The 15,766-nt window shown below is 55.5% G+C and overlaps 5 protein-coding genes across 5 annotated transcripts; 2 read left to right on the forward strand and 3 right to left on the reverse strand.

Moving 5' to 3' along the window:
• Positions 1 to 431: 431 nt before the first annotated feature.
• Positions 432 to 2,371, reverse strand: CNA1 (3',5'-cyclic-nucleotide phosphodiesterase (PDEase) (3':5'-CNP); the record flags this gene model as incomplete). Its single annotated transcript, XM_053196130.2, has 4 exons — positions 432 to 456; positions 509 to 1,425; positions 1,482 to 2,071; positions 2,203 to 2,371. The coding sequence occupies 4 exons, from the start codon at positions 2,369 to 2,371 to the stop codon at positions 432 to 434; spliced, it is 1,701 nt and encodes a 566-aa protein (XP_053046554.2).
• A 1,425-nt stretch (positions 2,372 to 3,796) lies between these two features.
• Positions 3,797 to 4,829, reverse strand: SOU1 (Sorbose reductase sou1; the record flags this gene model as incomplete). Its single annotated transcript, XM_053196129.2, has 4 exons — positions 3,797 to 3,911; positions 3,965 to 4,097; positions 4,147 to 4,530; positions 4,586 to 4,829. 4 exons carry the CDS (start codon positions 4,827 to 4,829, stop codon positions 3,797 to 3,799), a joined length of 876 nt encoding a protein of 291 aa, XP_053046553.2.
• Positions 4,830 to 5,932: 1,103 nt separating this feature from the next.
• N0V96_003495 (uncharacterized protein) lies at positions 5,933 to 8,036 on the reverse strand (the record flags this gene model as incomplete). Its single annotated transcript, XM_065756855.1, has 9 exons — positions 5,933 to 6,012; positions 6,064 to 6,135; positions 6,201 to 6,762; positions 6,887 to 6,995; positions 7,066 to 7,153; positions 7,251 to 7,311; positions 7,557 to 7,578; positions 7,769 to 7,933; positions 7,999 to 8,036. The coding sequence occupies 9 exons, from the start codon at positions 8,034 to 8,036 to the stop codon at positions 5,933 to 5,935; spliced, it is 1,197 nt and encodes a 398-aa protein (XP_065614622.1).
• A 2,008-nt stretch (positions 8,037 to 10,044) lies between these two features.
• On the forward strand, positions 10,045 to 11,265 carry N0V96_003496 (uncharacterized protein; the record flags this gene model as incomplete). Its single annotated transcript, XM_053196126.2, is given in 3 exon segments — positions 10,045 to 10,053; positions 10,212 to 10,218; positions 10,235 to 11,265. 3 exon segments carry the CDS (start codon positions 10,045 to 10,047, stop codon positions 11,263 to 11,265), a joined length of 1,047 nt encoding a protein of 348 aa, XP_053046550.2.
• A 3,048-nt stretch (positions 11,266 to 14,313) lies between these two features.
• On the forward strand, positions 14,314 to 15,290 carry N0V96_003497 (uncharacterized protein; the record flags this gene model as incomplete). Its single annotated transcript, XM_053196124.1, has 2 exons — positions 14,314 to 14,915; positions 15,002 to 15,290. 2 exons carry the CDS (start codon positions 14,314 to 14,316, stop codon positions 15,288 to 15,290), a joined length of 891 nt encoding a protein of 296 aa, XP_053046548.1.
• Positions 15,291 to 15,766: the final 476 nt, after the last annotated feature.

Genomic DNA, 15,766 nt, shown 5'->3' on the forward strand with positions numbered 1-15,766 from the left:
ATCGAGTTCCCTAGCTCCCTGGCCCCCTGACACACCGTACACAAATTTGTCTGATATAAGCCAATGTAAAAACACTCTGAAGAACATGAATGAGGTGGAGGTGCAATGTTTGCCGCCAGCTTGAGAAGGAAGATTGTCCAGGGTGTCTGTGGTAAAATAATCAACATGGTCACCCAAAAGCCCAGACGTACGCTGTCCATCATCAACCTACACTGTACACGATAGCCTACGCCTTAGCACATAATCAAGAACACGGCCCCGATACGCCCCCAGAGACCCCTCGTGAAGTTGAAATGCTTTAATTGTATTCGTATGCCAGCTTTCCTAGCTGAGCTAATTTGTTGAAACAAACCAAGCCTTGACGCCCTAGTGTGCTATCATCCGCCGCGGGCCTTCTATCGCCAACACCTCTACCCCGAGAAAGTGCCGTCTCATCCCTTGTGACTCTTACGGTCGCTGCTAATATGTCAGTCAAAGAAACTTCAAGGGGCGATGCACAACAACTCACGTGCTCAATCTCCTAGACAGTTGCTGCAGCTTCTTGTCGTTGGCCGCATCCTCGGCCGCCTTCTCCAACGCCTGCTTCCGGTCCTCATCCTGCTGCTTCACAACCTCGTCGTGGCTAGGGGGAAGTCTCTCGTTCTGCAAATCGACCTTGCGAGCATCCTCGAATGTGTTGATGGCGTTCTTGATACCCTCGGCACCCAGCATCAGGGTACCGGCAGGCAATCTGCCACCGGAGACGGTCTTCAACTCAGTGACACGCTCTGACTCTTCGCGCAACACCTGGAATACACGCGAGAGACGGCCGATGGCCAGAATCTTGTTCTTGATAGCCCGTCTCTTGTACTCGATCGACTCGGGGTCTTGCGAGGCGCCGGAGAGGGGCGGCGACATAGGGCCGGGGGATGTGGACGACGGGGTGGCGTCCTCCTTGAGCTCCTCCTCCGAGCACGTGCTTAGGATGGCGATGAGCATATCGGTAATCTTTTCACCGACAAAGGGGAGCGACCAGGTGAAGACGTCCATGAAGTTGGGCAGCCAGTAGGGGTGGGGCGTGCAGTTGAATTGGCGAATGTTCATGACGTTGTTCTCGTACTTTAGCACGGCAGCCTTGTTGTTGTAGACATCGAGGTAATTCGGCGCGGAGAAGATGGTCATGACACTGGGGAAACCCGTGGTGCGAGTCTTGCGGTACATGCGGTAGCCGGCGTCTTGCGCCTCGTGGGCACGAATGACGGAAAGAAGGTTATTCTTCTCGAGGAATGCGCATGCGGCAGGGTATGAGAAGAAGTAGGAGCATCCGCGGACGTGGTTGTGCAAGAAGTAGTCGCTTGTCTTTTCTTGGCCAAAGTCCTCGAGAGGGTCGGCCCAGAGGATGTCGCACATGAGGCCCTGGGTGGGAGGCTCGCGGAAACGGTCAATCTGCGAAGGCACATCGTTAGCTGATAGTTGCACGCAAAGGCGAGAGCAGTACTCACGCTGCGCAAGTCGTCGAGAGTGTGAAGCTCCGGGCTCAGACCACCGTGAATGCACAGGAACTGCTTGTTCATGACAGCAGCCAGGGGCAGACAGCAGAAGGACTCCATGCAGGCCTCGTAGATGGCCTCGGAGTACTTGTGCTTGCACTCGAGCTTGAAGGTGAAGTAGTCGGTCAAGTGGCGACACTCGTGGTTGCCGCGAAGCAGCCAAAGAGTCTTGGGGTAGTGGATCTTCAAGCACCAGAGATACAGGACGCACTCGATGGAGAAGTAGCCTCTGTCGACGTAGTCGCCGAGGAAGAGATAGCGCGTCTCGGAGGGGTCGCCTCCGACTTCGAACAGCTTCATAAGATCGTAGTACTGGCCGTGGACGTCACCGCAGACGGTGATGGGCGCATCCATCTCGAGCAGGTTGGGCTCGGCGCGGAGGACCTCGGTACAGGTCTTGAGGATCCATAGAGCCTGCTCCTCGGTCAAGCGACCCTCGCGGTAGAAGTGCTGCTTGAGGAAGTTGATGTTGGGCTTTGTGTGGGTTTCGTCCTCGAAGAACTGCTCGTCAGAGGGCGTGAACATGGCGGGGGCCTGAACATCTGTGGCAAGGAAATAGGTTAGCGCCCAAAGGGTTGTTGATTGAGTAGTCTCGAGACGAGGGTATTCATGGCGCTCGAGACTCGCAATGAGGACGAGGCTGGCAACAGCGTAGATAGAGTATCAAGCGTACCTTTGCAGACTCGCTCCATGGTGTTGACCTGGGTGCCATCTTCCATGGTATGAATCGTGAAATCAATCTCGGGCAGGGGCTTCTTCTCGCGAATGGCGCGGATGGCATTGTCGACCTGCTGCTGGGTGCGGCTGCCCTCGCCAGGCGTGCTGGCTCCCTCGGGGTCCATGATTGCTGGTGATGTGTGTGAAGATTGAAGCGGCGAAATCGAAAGGGGTACTAATCGGCCGGGGGGGTATCTATGATGGATACGAGGGTACTCGGGTGGCAGAGAACAGAGCGGTGAAGGGGAACGGTTAGGCGAGAACCAGCTCTGGATCAAGTCGCGATGGGAAAGGGGGCCTACAAAGAGGCGAGCTGGGTTGGAGCGAGGTCGTTGGGCACGAGACGGCAAGAGACGAGGCCAGGCTTTGCGATGCGATGCGAGGGGTAAAAATTGAGGTGAGAAAGATAGGGCTGAGAAGGGGGAGTTGGGTGAAGGGAATTGGGACGGATGGGATGCACTTGGCCAGGTCAGTTCAGTCCAGTGTCTGGCAGAGACTTGGTTGTCAGTCTCCAGTTTCTGGCTCGCTACGCAGGCGGGCACTTTACTAACGTTAGGTACCACGGGAGGCGCCCTCCATTGATCAGTGATGCCTACCTTATCAATCCAGGGCATTCGGGGTGCTGGTGCTACCTATCGCTCGTGGCTCAGGTAAGCTGGGAGCTGGGGAACACGCACACATCACCTTCATTACCTCAGACGAATTGGCAGGTGGCAGACGCCAAATGCCCGCGGACGGCGGGACATTGAAGCTGCGTATACATCCCACCCGGAGCTAAATTGGGTGAGGAGAGAAGTACCTCAACTTAACCCCTCTCTTCCGTGGCGAGAGGCAACGAGAGGCAGCCACAGGCGCCCACCTAAGTTGCCTTTTCTGCCCCTTCTTCCCCCCACTTCCTTCCGCCAGGAGAAGAACGTACCGGTACGTACCTACTTTGGATGATGCTTCGCAGCTTACCTACCTACCTAGGTACCTTAGGTTCTTACTCCGTACTGTAGACCCTTTTTCGTTCCCTTCCATTTCCCCTCCCCCTCATCCACAGCACAGCACCACAGCACCACAGCAAAAAAGCACCAGCACTTTTTCCACTTCGGTTCGCCTCCAATTGCAGTGCACGCAGCCTGCAGCACGGTTCACCTCGGACTTGGCCAGCCAAAAGTGCAATATCACGACGCGCATTGGACGCAATCCGCTCGCCTGCCCCTCCTCCGCGTTTTCTCACCACACGGACACGGCCCCAATTGTCTTAGAGTCTGTCATCATTTGCAGCCCTCTGCGCTGGCTTGCGTTCTACTTCTATCCAATCTATCGGCTGCACGTTTGTCTATCGGCATGGCATCCCTGAGACTCGACCTTGAAGGTGCTCACAGCCTGCTATCGCTACAGCACTCGAGCCAGTGACCTCGAGACGGAAGCAAGCTCCGGCTCGGCTTATCGGCTCATCATGCAGCCTCCGACCCCCTTGCTCGCCGGCCATTGTTTCCTCCAGCTCCGTCATCGTAATTTTCCATCTCTACGGCATCCTCATGGGTATCATTCTCTTCCGCTTCTTACGGCAAGCAGTAGCCTCCGTCGACGACAAGATCGGATCCGGTGGTGTACGAGGCGGCATCCGATGCCAGGTACAAGTATGCGCCCTTGAGCTCGCTGGGTTCTCCCTCGCGTCTGTTTGTCAAGTCAGCCTACAGACTCACACATGATGCATCTCGTCAGCTTACTCCATTGGCGTCTTGTTCCTCCACTGCTTCTTGGACTCTTCGTCGACAAAAGCGGTAATCTCAGTCTTGATGTATCCGGGCGACACCGTGTTGACGCGGGCAAAATCAACCCATTCAACAGCCAAGCTCTTGCCTGTGCACTGGTCAGCCCCATTTGGTTCCTCCACAACTACAGCACCTACAGAGGTGAACGACGGCCGCCTTGGACGCGTTGTACACGGCTTGCGCCTGCGGAATGTTGACGACGTGAGCGCTCATGCTGGCGGTAGCGATAAAGCTGCCGGTGGTGAAGCCTTCGAGCTTCTTGCCGTCGAGCGTTGTGCCCTCCTTCTTTTGTCTGCGGAAGTGCTCGCCAGCAACTTGAGCGCAGTACACGGTGCCATTGACATTGACAGCCATGACCCTGTCGGCAACGTCCATGGGCCCGTCGATCAAAGGACCCTCTTCCCATGCGATGCCCGAGTTGGCGACAAAGATGTCGAGACGGCCGTTGAACTCGGACACAATCTGCTGGATCGACTCCTGGATAGCTTGGTGGGAGGTGACGTTCACCGGGTACGCCTTGCCTGCGGAACGATTAGCAACACGACTCGGATGTCTTTCTATGGCGCATCCACGCACACTTGACGCCGTACTCCTTCTCAATCTCAGCAGCACGGTCCAGGGCCTTTTTGTTGCTGTTGTACCAGATGGCGACATTGGCACCCGCCTCGGCGTAGGCATGGGCGATCTGCAATCCAATGCCAGCACCAGCTCCAGAGACAATAGCCGTCTTGCCCTTGAGAGAGAAGAGAGGCAGCACACGAGTGCTTTGCGGGGCCGCCGTGGCATCGTGCTTGAAAGCACCGTCCTTCATGTCGGCCATTCTTGCGACTGTCGTGGAAAAGGGCTGGAATCTCGCGGGGCTGCTGTTGCTGCTACTGTTGCTGGCGACTGCGGCACGAGGAACACAAAGGACTCGGGGCCGCGAGACCGCAGCGCGAAGGGCGTGGCGGAACATATTTAACAAGCGTCGACTCGACAGGACAGGGAGGAATATTGCCGCAAGAGGGTCTCTTTTTTCTTTTGCTAATTCACTCAAACAAGGTTCTAGGGAGAAAGCTTCACCGCGCTCTAAAGATATTGAGGATTCCACTCGACGATGTCCCACGAAGCGGCCCCTTCGAGGGAGGAGCTAATACTAATACTAGTATGGCCGGCGCGCCGCGGCAATGAGTCCCTGGCTCATGCGCCGGAACAATCGACAGCGAGGTGACGCTGTGGGGCTCATGGGGAGGTTTCCGGAGGGGGAAGCTGTCTTGCTCCACGCTGTGTCGCTTCACGCTAGGACGGGTGGAGGGGTCAATGAGGTGTCTCAAAGCCGTCATTGACCCTGAAGACGGCCACTAGGGATATGCCTATGCATGGCTGCCGTCGTCGCAACATTCCCTTCCAGGCTTCTGCTGCATGTCTCAAGTCTTCTTCATCCTCGGTCGTTGCCGGGGTGGTTCCAGAACTTCCAGGTTCTTGTGGGGGGAACCTGGTGCCATGGGGTCCCGGCCTTCGGGGCTATTCGGGTCGCAATGTTCCTGAACTGGGCCGTGTCCAAGTCTCCAGAGATGCGAAATGTCAATTCCCAGTGTCCACGGCGGGTTTGCTCAATGGGCCAAGGGCATGAATCGCGGGGCCATCGGGGCTAAAACGCACATCCCCCGCCTTGACTCGACTGGCGCGCTTCTATACTACAGCCGCTTTGCAATAGGTACAGGGGACATCGCGGGGGCACACAATGACACGAGACCCGGGCTGCCAGAAACGAAACGAAGCCAAACCGGCGCGGGTCATCGGCCAAAACGCAGCGATTGACGGGATGAGATGATATCAACTGTTTCCTCTTTGCGCCTTTACTCGCGAACCATTTGCTCCTTCACATGCCAATGCAACTCTGTCCAAAACCTTTGACACCCTGTCATGCGTTCCGTGACCCGTCTAGCCAACAACCTGGTTCAGGACCTGTTCGTGGGGGAAGTTTGTATTTCTCCAGCGGGAGACAAAGTCGTCACGGTTGACTATCGGTGTTAGTCGCGTTCGACGGTGGGTTTCGAAGTCGAAATACTCACTATAGGCACCGGCGATGCGTCTCCTGCCCTCAAACGCACTCCTACCGTGCATCACACGCCAGTTGTCAAAAACTGGACACTGGTTAGCATTTGTCCCATTCCCGTCTCGTTTCAAGGCAAGACATGGCACCACTCACTCAAAACCTGGCCAGGCTTCAGTTGCCACCAAAACTCAACGTCGGATCTCCGGAGAATGGCATCCCACTTGCGGGCCGCCGCGTACCACTCGGTCGGCGAAACGTCGTCGGTAAAGGGCACCACGCCGCGGTCGTCGTTGTTCCACCGCACCCGGTGCAGCGTCCGCGTCTGCGGGTCAACCTCGAGCACGGGGTACCGCTTGTCGGGCGAGATGGTGATCCCTTCGTTGCCGCTCGCGTGCCAGGGCAGGCGCACCTTGGAGAGGATCTCGTAGGCGGCCGGGTCCTCCTTTTGCAGGATCTGCGCCGCGTAAAAAGCGTCCACGAGGAGCGATTCGCCTCCGAGCTTGCCGTCTTCTGGTAACTGCTGTCCTGGTGGGGCCTCGTGGGAGAGCATGTGGAAGGCCTGCAGGCCGGCCGGATCCGTAAAATAGGTCGTGTCCGTGTGCGCCGGCAGGGCGATGTTGGTGTAGGCCGTGTCGGCCATGGCGAGGTCCGGGACGAAGTCGTAGAAGCCGCCATAGTGCGTCTCGCGGATGAAGGCGATTCTCTCGAGCACGCGCTGCGTCGGGGCCGGGGTGTCGTAAGGGTTCCGTCGACGAAGGCGAAACCGTACTCGCGCTGCGGGGTGTCGATCAGTTCATCGTCGCCTCGCCCCGTGGTAGCAGAGGATGGAGTTTGCTTACAATGAGGTTTGTCAACTTTGCGACGCCCGAGTCGTCCTTGTCGGTCATGAGGTGGTCGTACTCGACGACAGGGCGCCTTTCACCTACATCGGAGCCCCAGAAGTGGTAGCTTTGCGTGGAAGGTCAGTGAACTGGTGTGGTGTGATGGTAAAGGGGCGCTGGTGAGATTGCTCCCTTACTTGACTTGTTCCGGACTGCGGTGGTCATTTTGCAGGTAGTGCTTGATAAAGTGCCAGGGGTAGAAGCTCTCGTGGCCGTCTTGCTCCCCTAGTTGCGCGTCACTGTTAAACTTGGTGTTTTCTTTTTTTTTTTTTTTTTTTTACAAGTGTGAGAAAGGGAGGGTGAGCTGGGTTGTTGCACTTACATGTCAACTTGATACCCTTTTCTTCAGACTTGATTTCGGAAGGTCGGATGTCTTGGCTAATCTACAATTTTTTTTAGTTTGGAGACGGCACTGCTTTATCAGGAGGGTCTTTTGGCAGGCGTGTATGGTTCATGATACGAGGGGCAGGCAGAGGGCTTACGGCGTATGTGTCAAAGTTTCGTTGCGTGGTGTCTTGGTTCACGCATTGACTGCATCGACAGTTATCTCTGATGCAGAGGTTGTGTTAATTTCGGACGAGGTGATGGATATCTGGTACTGCGCTTTGTTGATGCGGTTGGCGAAAACGTACCTTAGCCAGAAATGGGGGCTGCGAGATGGGAGAGTTCGTGTTAATTAACGTGTTGTATGAAGTATATGCGCATGCCATTTCGTGATAAGCCGGGCGACCGGAGCCGGAGCTACGAGCCGGGGTAGGGGATGGAGAACGGGGGAACGGGGGGATCGGAGGGTTTGGCGGGGAAAGCAGCGGGCACGGGGGTTCAAGACCGGGCACTTACAGCGTTGATCTACGGGTAGATGAGCCCGTCAGCCCCTCGAATTGCACGCCGTCGGTGACGACTTTTGCGTTGAGCTGGCGGGCGGCGGCGGTTGCGGAGAGGTGTCTACTCGCGGATCCGAAGGTGATGCGGGGTGCTTGTGCTGCTCCGAATGCAGAGGCACGCCTAGAACGGGGGAGTGAGACCTTCACGTGTCACACATGTGTGTGATGGATGACTGTACTACATACCTCGCGGCTCGGGGTGCGATGGTTCGCCAGGGGAGCATTTTGGAGAGTTACCTAGTACCCTTACCAGACGAACTGAAGGGGGGGGACAGAAGCACTGTAGAGCCCAATTGGGTGGTGAGGTTCAGTTCCTGTCGGGTGGAACTCTGATAACGGGCCGAGAGGAGGGTGGGAGAGAAGATGTAGGATAAGGTAATGGTAGAGTTGGAGAGAATGAACTCTGAGAAACGGATGGGAATTTTGGAAACCGGGATATTTTGGGTCGTCGTTTGAGAAATGCGACGGGGGGGCGGGATGTCGCGGGGAATCGGGAGGGCTCTGGCCTCTGGGGAAAGCTGAGAAAGCCGAGAACAGGCGGGATTAGTACCGCTACCGCTAGAGATGCTGTGGTTTTGGCACTGACATCAGCTGATTGCCCCTCCGTACTTGCCGTACCCCTGCCCAGTCCTTTGTTGCCATGCCCTGAGGACGGATTGTGCCTCGGTCTGACTGTACGTTAGACAATGGCCTGGATGGTCCAAAGTGCACACTTCAGCTGAATTGTGTTGAGGAACAGGTGCAAGAGCCCTGGCTAGAGTTCCTCATGGGGAATATATCATGACGTCTTGTGTTCTCTTGGTGGGCCTATGCTCTTTCGCGTGTTATGATGGGCTACATCATGCCATCACTTGAACCTCCATTGATCAAAAGACTCCTCACGTACTCCCTCGATAAGGGTCAGGTTAGTCACTAATGTTAGTAGGCAGTCACAGCAACATGGCTTGATCTGGATTGACGCTTGATCTCAGAATGTTCTATGCGCCATCCCCTCTAGCTACGTTCTAAGCGGCAGGAATGCTCCAAGACCAATTCGTCCGATGGTCCCCTTGTGAGCCGTGTGCAGCTTGCGACAGACTCCGGCCTCGACTCCGGCTCCCGCTTCCGCTCCCGAGAGGCGAGGTCCGGAGGATCGGAGCAGCCTCCACTCGGCAGTGTAACCTCCCAGGAGAGGCTGTCCACCGGGGAAAAGTCCGTCATTTTTGGACAGTGTTGGGATGGTGCCCGGTCTTTCCAGTCCGCCGCCATGCCACAACCTCGCAGACGCTCATGGGCATAGCCCAACATTTCGGCTCCCCTGATCAACGGCACAACTTGCTTCGTCTTCCTGGCATACCACCTTCAGCATTACTACTGCCAGAAAATCTCGCCACGTCGTCAAAAGTATGCCTCGCTACGCCCAAGCGCGTTTGATCCCTCTTCATCCAGACCGTCTTTCGAGGCCCTCTCTTACAGGTTACACGCCTTTCAAAACCCGGACAGGTGGGATTTGACAGGGGCGCACAAACACCATAGCCGCCGTGACCGTTCTCCCGGGACACCTATTCTCACCAGCCTCATCGACAACCACCCGATTTTCGGGTCCTGTTGTCACCATCGTGGCACCCGGGTCCTGTACCCAGACCCCTCTCAAGAAAAGGACAAGGAACAACAAGCGCCAGGTGCCACGATCGTCCTTCACATCAACCTTCTTGCCCGTTCTGGCCGTGCTATGAGACGTTGCAGGGTACAACTTGCAGCAGACCCTCATGGCCGTCCACTCACATGACCAAGACGGCGCCGATAGAACGGTAAATTGGAAGCTATACCCTCTTTATTTGCTGTGTCCGTCTCCTGCAGGTTGGCGTTTGCTGCTGTTGGAGCGGCGTTGGGATTGTAAAGTGTTCGCGCGTAGACGGCTCGTCTGATTGGTCGCGCTTGGCGACGACGAGGGCCGAACGTCGAAACCCCCCGGTCATCGCGGCAGAGCATGTTCTGCGGTTGGCTCGATCGTTGGTTGGAACCAACGGCGTCTTTTTGGTTTGCTTCTTCTTGTCTGTTGTAGACGAGGTATTGATATACCACGATGTCCTCTGCGTACACGTTCCGGCCGAGTGGCTTTTCCCTGAGTTATTGGTCTCTGTCTTGGTTGGATTTCCTTTGATATTACGATCTATCTACCATTCTATATCTCTTTCGTTCTGCACAACCGCTCTTCTTTGGATACACATTTCTAATCTCTTCATACACAACATGGCCCCAGTAAGAAGCTGGCGGAGGCTATGCATAATAACCTGGCTCCTCTACACCGAAGCCTGCGTCTCCGGATTGCAAATCACACCACTCTCGCTGCCAACATCTTACCCTCATAATGCCAACAACCAACTTATACCAAAATCAACATTACGAGCCGACGCCAGCTGTCCCGTAAAAGGCTACACAGCCTGCGGCAACGGCATGGCAGACTACTTTTGCTGTCCCAGCGAAACGACATGCATGGTCCTCGCCGAGAAGACCACCGCCCTGTGCTGTCCAAAGGGGTCTTCGTGCGAGACGATCTCGCCCATCACCTGCGACGTTACCTTACAAGACGTAGTCGAGAACCCGACGAGCCCGATTCATACCACTAGACTGAAAGAGTCTCTGCCGCAGTGTGGAAGCAAGTGCTGTCCGTTTGGGTACACCTGTAGAGGCGGTTCTGCCTGTGTCTTGGACGACGGCCAGGAGGAGGAGGGGTCTCAGACTTCTAGCACGTCAGTATCATCTAGTACAAAAACAAAGACAAGAACCGCTACAAGTACGACACCGACGACGGCTACCCAGGCAGCGACGACGACGACGACGACGACGACGACGGCAGCCGTCGAGACAGTTCCACCTGCCTCGTCGACGCCATCCGCAAACCCAGGCGACGAGCTCCCCCCTACCCCATCAGCAGTAACATCCCCCTCAGAAACTGAGACCCCCGCCGCCGCAGCAGCCGCCTCCCCGAGAAACTCAACCTCGGGCGGCATCATCGCAGGCACCACCGTCGCAGCCATTGCCTCGGTAGCAGGCCTAACCTGCCTCCTCTGGTTCAAGAGACGCTCCCTCTCAGAAAGCGTCGGCTCCGCAAAATTCCCTTTCCCCCGCCCCTGGCAACAACTACGCCAAAACGGCTCAGAACAGGACGTCTCGTCGCTGCCGCGGTACAACTCCCCGCCGCCGGCGTACGCCGTGGAGATGAAGCCGCCGTTGACGAAGCCCTATACGTGGAAACACTACAGTCCGGACTCCTTTGGCCGCGACCGCTACGACAGCCGTCGTTATGATGACCAAGACGACGGCAGCGTCCCTGTCCCTGTTTCTGTTGCGCTTGCCCTCGCTGTCGAGTTGCCCGCCACGCCGGTTTCCTTTAGCCAGTGGCATGTTCGGGAGGAAGGGGAGGCGACGAGGCCGCGGTCTCACTATGAACCTTACCGGCGTCCTTCATAACTTGGAATGTCTTTCTTTTGGAAGACTTATTTTTGTCTTGGGCGGTTCGTATTTTGCTCTTTTGATAGACCAAAAATTGTTCTACCGTTTTTCTTTGTGTTGAAATGCTTGCGCTTGTCGAGCAAACAACCTGTTACGACAGATATGAGACACGTTTTCTGTACACTACTAGGAGATGTGGGGGGAGAAAATCTAGAATCTGATCATGAGTTCGTCTGCCTGCGAGTATGGGCCAAAGTCTTCTCGGGTCTTTCATGCATTTTGTTGATATAGCAAGGTCCATCATGAGAGTGATCCAAGATTCCCCTGTCGTTATATCAGTCTCAGGAGAAGCTGTAGTAACTACACCAGCCTGCTAAAATCCAAATTGTACAACTCCAGTCACCTCGAACATCTTTAAAAACTAGATTCAGCACCAGCTCGAAACGTAGAGAAGAAGGGCCAACCTTCCCCCTTGGCCCCCTTTAATATGCCTCGTCCGACAACAGACAGGGTCATCCACGACTACACCGCAAAGATCCTCCCCACGACAATGATCCTCACCCTCGTCATCTTCACTGTCGTTGTCTTGGTCTACAGCATCGGCGAAAAGGCCGCCGTGCCCCGGGACGCCGCCGTTGCCTTTGCCGGCATCGTCTTTGGTGTCTCGGGGCTGTGGCTGTTGGGACACCTCGTCATGTACTGCCGCGGCGCGCAGGCTGTCACGCCCCCGCCTCTGGCTATGCCTCTTCCTCTGACGGGGATCGCGACTGGGGTCGGGGCAACGACGATGGCTATGCCACAGGCGCAGGTTCCGCAGGCGGCTGTTGATGTGGTGGTGCCCCCCGCGGTCCATCTTCATCAGCCGCAGCAGCAGCAGCATCAACGGGTTTACCGGCCGCAGAACAATCAATATCAAGAGTATCAGCCGCCGCAAGGTTTTCCCCCGCAACTTCAACTTCACTCACAACCGCAGGATCAGTCTTACCGGCAGGTACTATCACCACAGCAAGAACAGCAGAACCGGCAACACGGGGATCGGCAGCGAGGTCAACAAGCAGAAGCCCAAGCCCCAGTGCAATACAAGCAGGAGGAACAGAGAAAGCAAGAGTCCCATCAAAGACTAACAGACCATGAACCATACGTTAAAGAGCCGCCTTATCCCGAATCGCCCCCTGGAGCATATCAAGGGGGGCCACAGGAAGAACCCAAGAAGCTAGCGCAGCAACGAAAAGATCAACGTAGGCAGCAACAGGTAGAGAAGCAACAGCAAGGACGCGAGATATCTGGGCCTCTAGAGAACGTATGGAAGAAACGACCAGGCGTTCCCGAGAACCAGCCTGCTCCCGTAACAGTCCCCGGCCCTGTTCAGCAAAGACAGCGGCCGAAGGGACCCAGGACTATGATAGGGAAACCACCCGAACCCCCTGAGCGCGTATCCAGCCTCCGGAACTCGGTCCCTGAAACGTCGTCTCGAAGGCAGCGCAGCTCGAGCTTGAGTAGTTCGCGGGTTAACCGGCCTGACCAGCTATCGAGGGGAGCATCGAATCTTCTCAGACCTGCTCGGGGTAGTCGTTCTGGAGACGCCTCTAAGGTTATCGATGAGCGAGGTCGTTCACGGGTAGATCGCAGCCGTCCAGATCAACACCAAGACATCGAGCCAGAACCTAGGTCTGCTTCAATCAGATCGACGAGCTTGGACTCTGCTACGCGGGCATCTTTGAAGGTGAATGCGGCTCGTGAAAATTGTGAGAGTCCCTCTTGGGCTGACTCAGACCAGCCCGCTCCCTTGAACATTGCGCAAGGAGACAGGCCACCACTCGGAGATGAAATATCGATCGAGGGATCAAGAGCTACCGAGAATCACGCCTGTCTTGTAAGTCGACGATCCGACCGGCTCGAATCTGAACCCCTGATTCGAGGAGCGCGAGGCCAGACCGTTGCCAAAAACAGGGGACCAACTATTCGCGAGGTGGCTCCAACGCCACCGAACGAGCCCGCAACTCCCATTCAACCCGCTCAAGGCGAGGTACGTGATCAATCTATCCGTGCTGATGCATCCTCTTCTTCGTCTCCTTCGCGTCCTCCTCCCTCTTCCCCTGCCCTGTCAGCCCGCGGTAGTAAAACCTTTGATGAGATGGGGATCCCCCCGGGACGCGAACTAACATTGTATGAAAACGCCCGTCAATCTGTTTCCGACTTTGGCAACTTCATGCGTCGTTCTTTCACTGACTCTCGTGCCAGCGATTCTGACAGCCGTGGGAAACCTCGTAGTCTTATGACGGACTTTCAGACCAATGTCTTCTTCATGCCAGACTACAACTTTACGGGCACTCAGCCTCTCGACCACACAAGTCACGAGTATGGTACTCTTCCTTTCCTGGGGCATTGCGAGGGAGACGAAGAGAAGGTGGCATCTGGGGAGGAGCTTGAGGATAGAGGTGATGTCGTTATGGTCTGCAGTTCGGACGACGCGGGGCAGTGGCTTATCAAGCTTGTAGAGCTTACAGAATCACCCAATGAGACCGATAGTGATGTTGCGAAATAGACATGTTTCGTAGGAGAGTCTTGTTATCTATTGATCTTGTTCACATGGAAGATGTACGCGCTTTTTGATTTCTTAGCTACCATATCTTGAATCCTTGATTAGGGTTCATGCTAGGTCAGATGCTCCGTAGTCTCTTCCCCGGATCGTTCACCGTCTCCGTCTGAGTTAAGACAGTTGAGAGAGGGATCAACCACGCAGCGAGTGTTCAGTTGTTGGAGATTTGAGTTGCCAGCTGTGAATGAGGGGTAGATGGATACCCGGAGCTCCAGGATGAAGCTCAGAGCATCACACCACATTGGGTTCCGTCCACCTATCAAGATTCGATGTCCAATAGATTTCCAAATCCAATTGCATGGCATGCATGAAGCGTGCACCAGGCAGACCAGAAGACGAAGGAGTATTCGGAGACCACGGAATGACTAATATAGTACGTCCAGCTACCTAGAGGAACATATCTCACAACTCAGCCTAGAGAAGAGCACGCGATTGTTGCACACATCACCTACGGATGAACGCTCAACATGGCAGAACGACAGGCATCCAACAAGGCCTCATGGACCAATACAGTCTACAACCTCAACCGCGGGGACGTTGACGGCGAGCGCGAGCGCCTAGCCGACAACCACTTCAAAGTCTGGCTACCCCTCACCGTCGACCTCCTCCCTCGGCACATCCTCTCATCTCTCGAACCCCACAACAGAGACCGAGCCCCTCGCATCGCAGACGTGGCAACGGGAAGCGGCGTCTGGCTGGCATCCCTTGCTCAGATCGTCCCGCAGGGCTCGGAGCTCTATGGCTTTGATCTCGACGGGCTCAAAATGCCCCATTCGCATAGATCAGAAATGTCGTTCAACTTCATGGAGCACGACATTCTCAAGCCGTTTCCGGTAGAGCTCAGGGGTACGTTCGACTTCGTCCATGTAAGACTACTCGCGCTGGGGCTGAAGAAGGACGACTGGGATGTCGCTGTTGGGAACATGCGAGAGTTGCTGGTGCCGGGCGGGTGGCTTCTATGGGAGGATATGAGTGACCTGCTCATTAGGTTTTATCCGCTGAGCAGGGCGTATGAGGAGTTTTGGTGGGTGACTATGCAGCACGATGCGAAGGTTGGGAGGGATAGACTGTGAGTGGTTCCCACCGCCCTTACGTTGCTTTGCCCCTTTTTGCGCCTCCAGTCGTGGGGAGAAGCACTGCTCACACTTCTACTAGAATGCCGATGGGCCTGCTCAAGAAGCTTCGAAAGCTTGGGTTTCAGAACTGCGAGCAAAGGATCTTCAACTCGTGGGCCGCAGATGATTCCGTTCGAGATGAAGCCACCTCGGGGATCATGCGTCTCATTCGACCTTCGTTGGCGTCCATAGTAGAAGACGGCGGGGAGGAGACGGTCAAGACGATGGAGGATGTCAGTCGCATCGAGGCGGAGTTGAGGCGTGATGTGGAGGAGAAGGGGTGTCGAGTTGGCTTTGATTTCGTGTGGAACTGGGGACAGCGAGCTTGATCAGCTTGGGTCTATCTTACAGCCCTTTATTTACTTATCAAAGATAGGCTACGCCTTCATCTCTATGACTCTGCTTATCAGTGTTTCAGAAAGTTCCTGGACGTTGTTCGCGAGGTGTGCTGTGTAGGCTGGTCTAAGGCTGAGTATATCCAGCTTGATCGATGGTGAACTGCCATGTCAAGTCTGCGTGCAAGAGCAAGATGTGTGTCCAGGCGGCCAGTCGGTGACATACAGTATTTCGATCTTAACAAGCTCCCATCTTTCGGCAAGGGTATGTTCAACGTCCCAAAAGCGACAATGTGGGATTGGTCGCCTGGCCGTTCAGCCTGCCCATGAAAGCGCAGATTCAGACGTCTCCGGCAGCGATCGGCACATCTTCTTGCTATCAATGTGCTAGGCATAGAACTAAGTTATAGCTGGATGCAATTTCAACCTCAAGCAGACCTTCTTCATGCGCTTCCCCATTGACAACAGCG

The sequence above is a fragment of the Colletotrichum fioriniae genome, assembly GCF_027942845.1.
Source record: "Colletotrichum fioriniae strain IMI 355084 chromosome Unknown scaffold_3, whole genome shotgun sequence".
NCBI classification, from domain to species: domain Eukaryota; kingdom Fungi; phylum Ascomycota; class Sordariomycetes; order Glomerellales; family Glomerellaceae; genus Colletotrichum; species Colletotrichum fioriniae.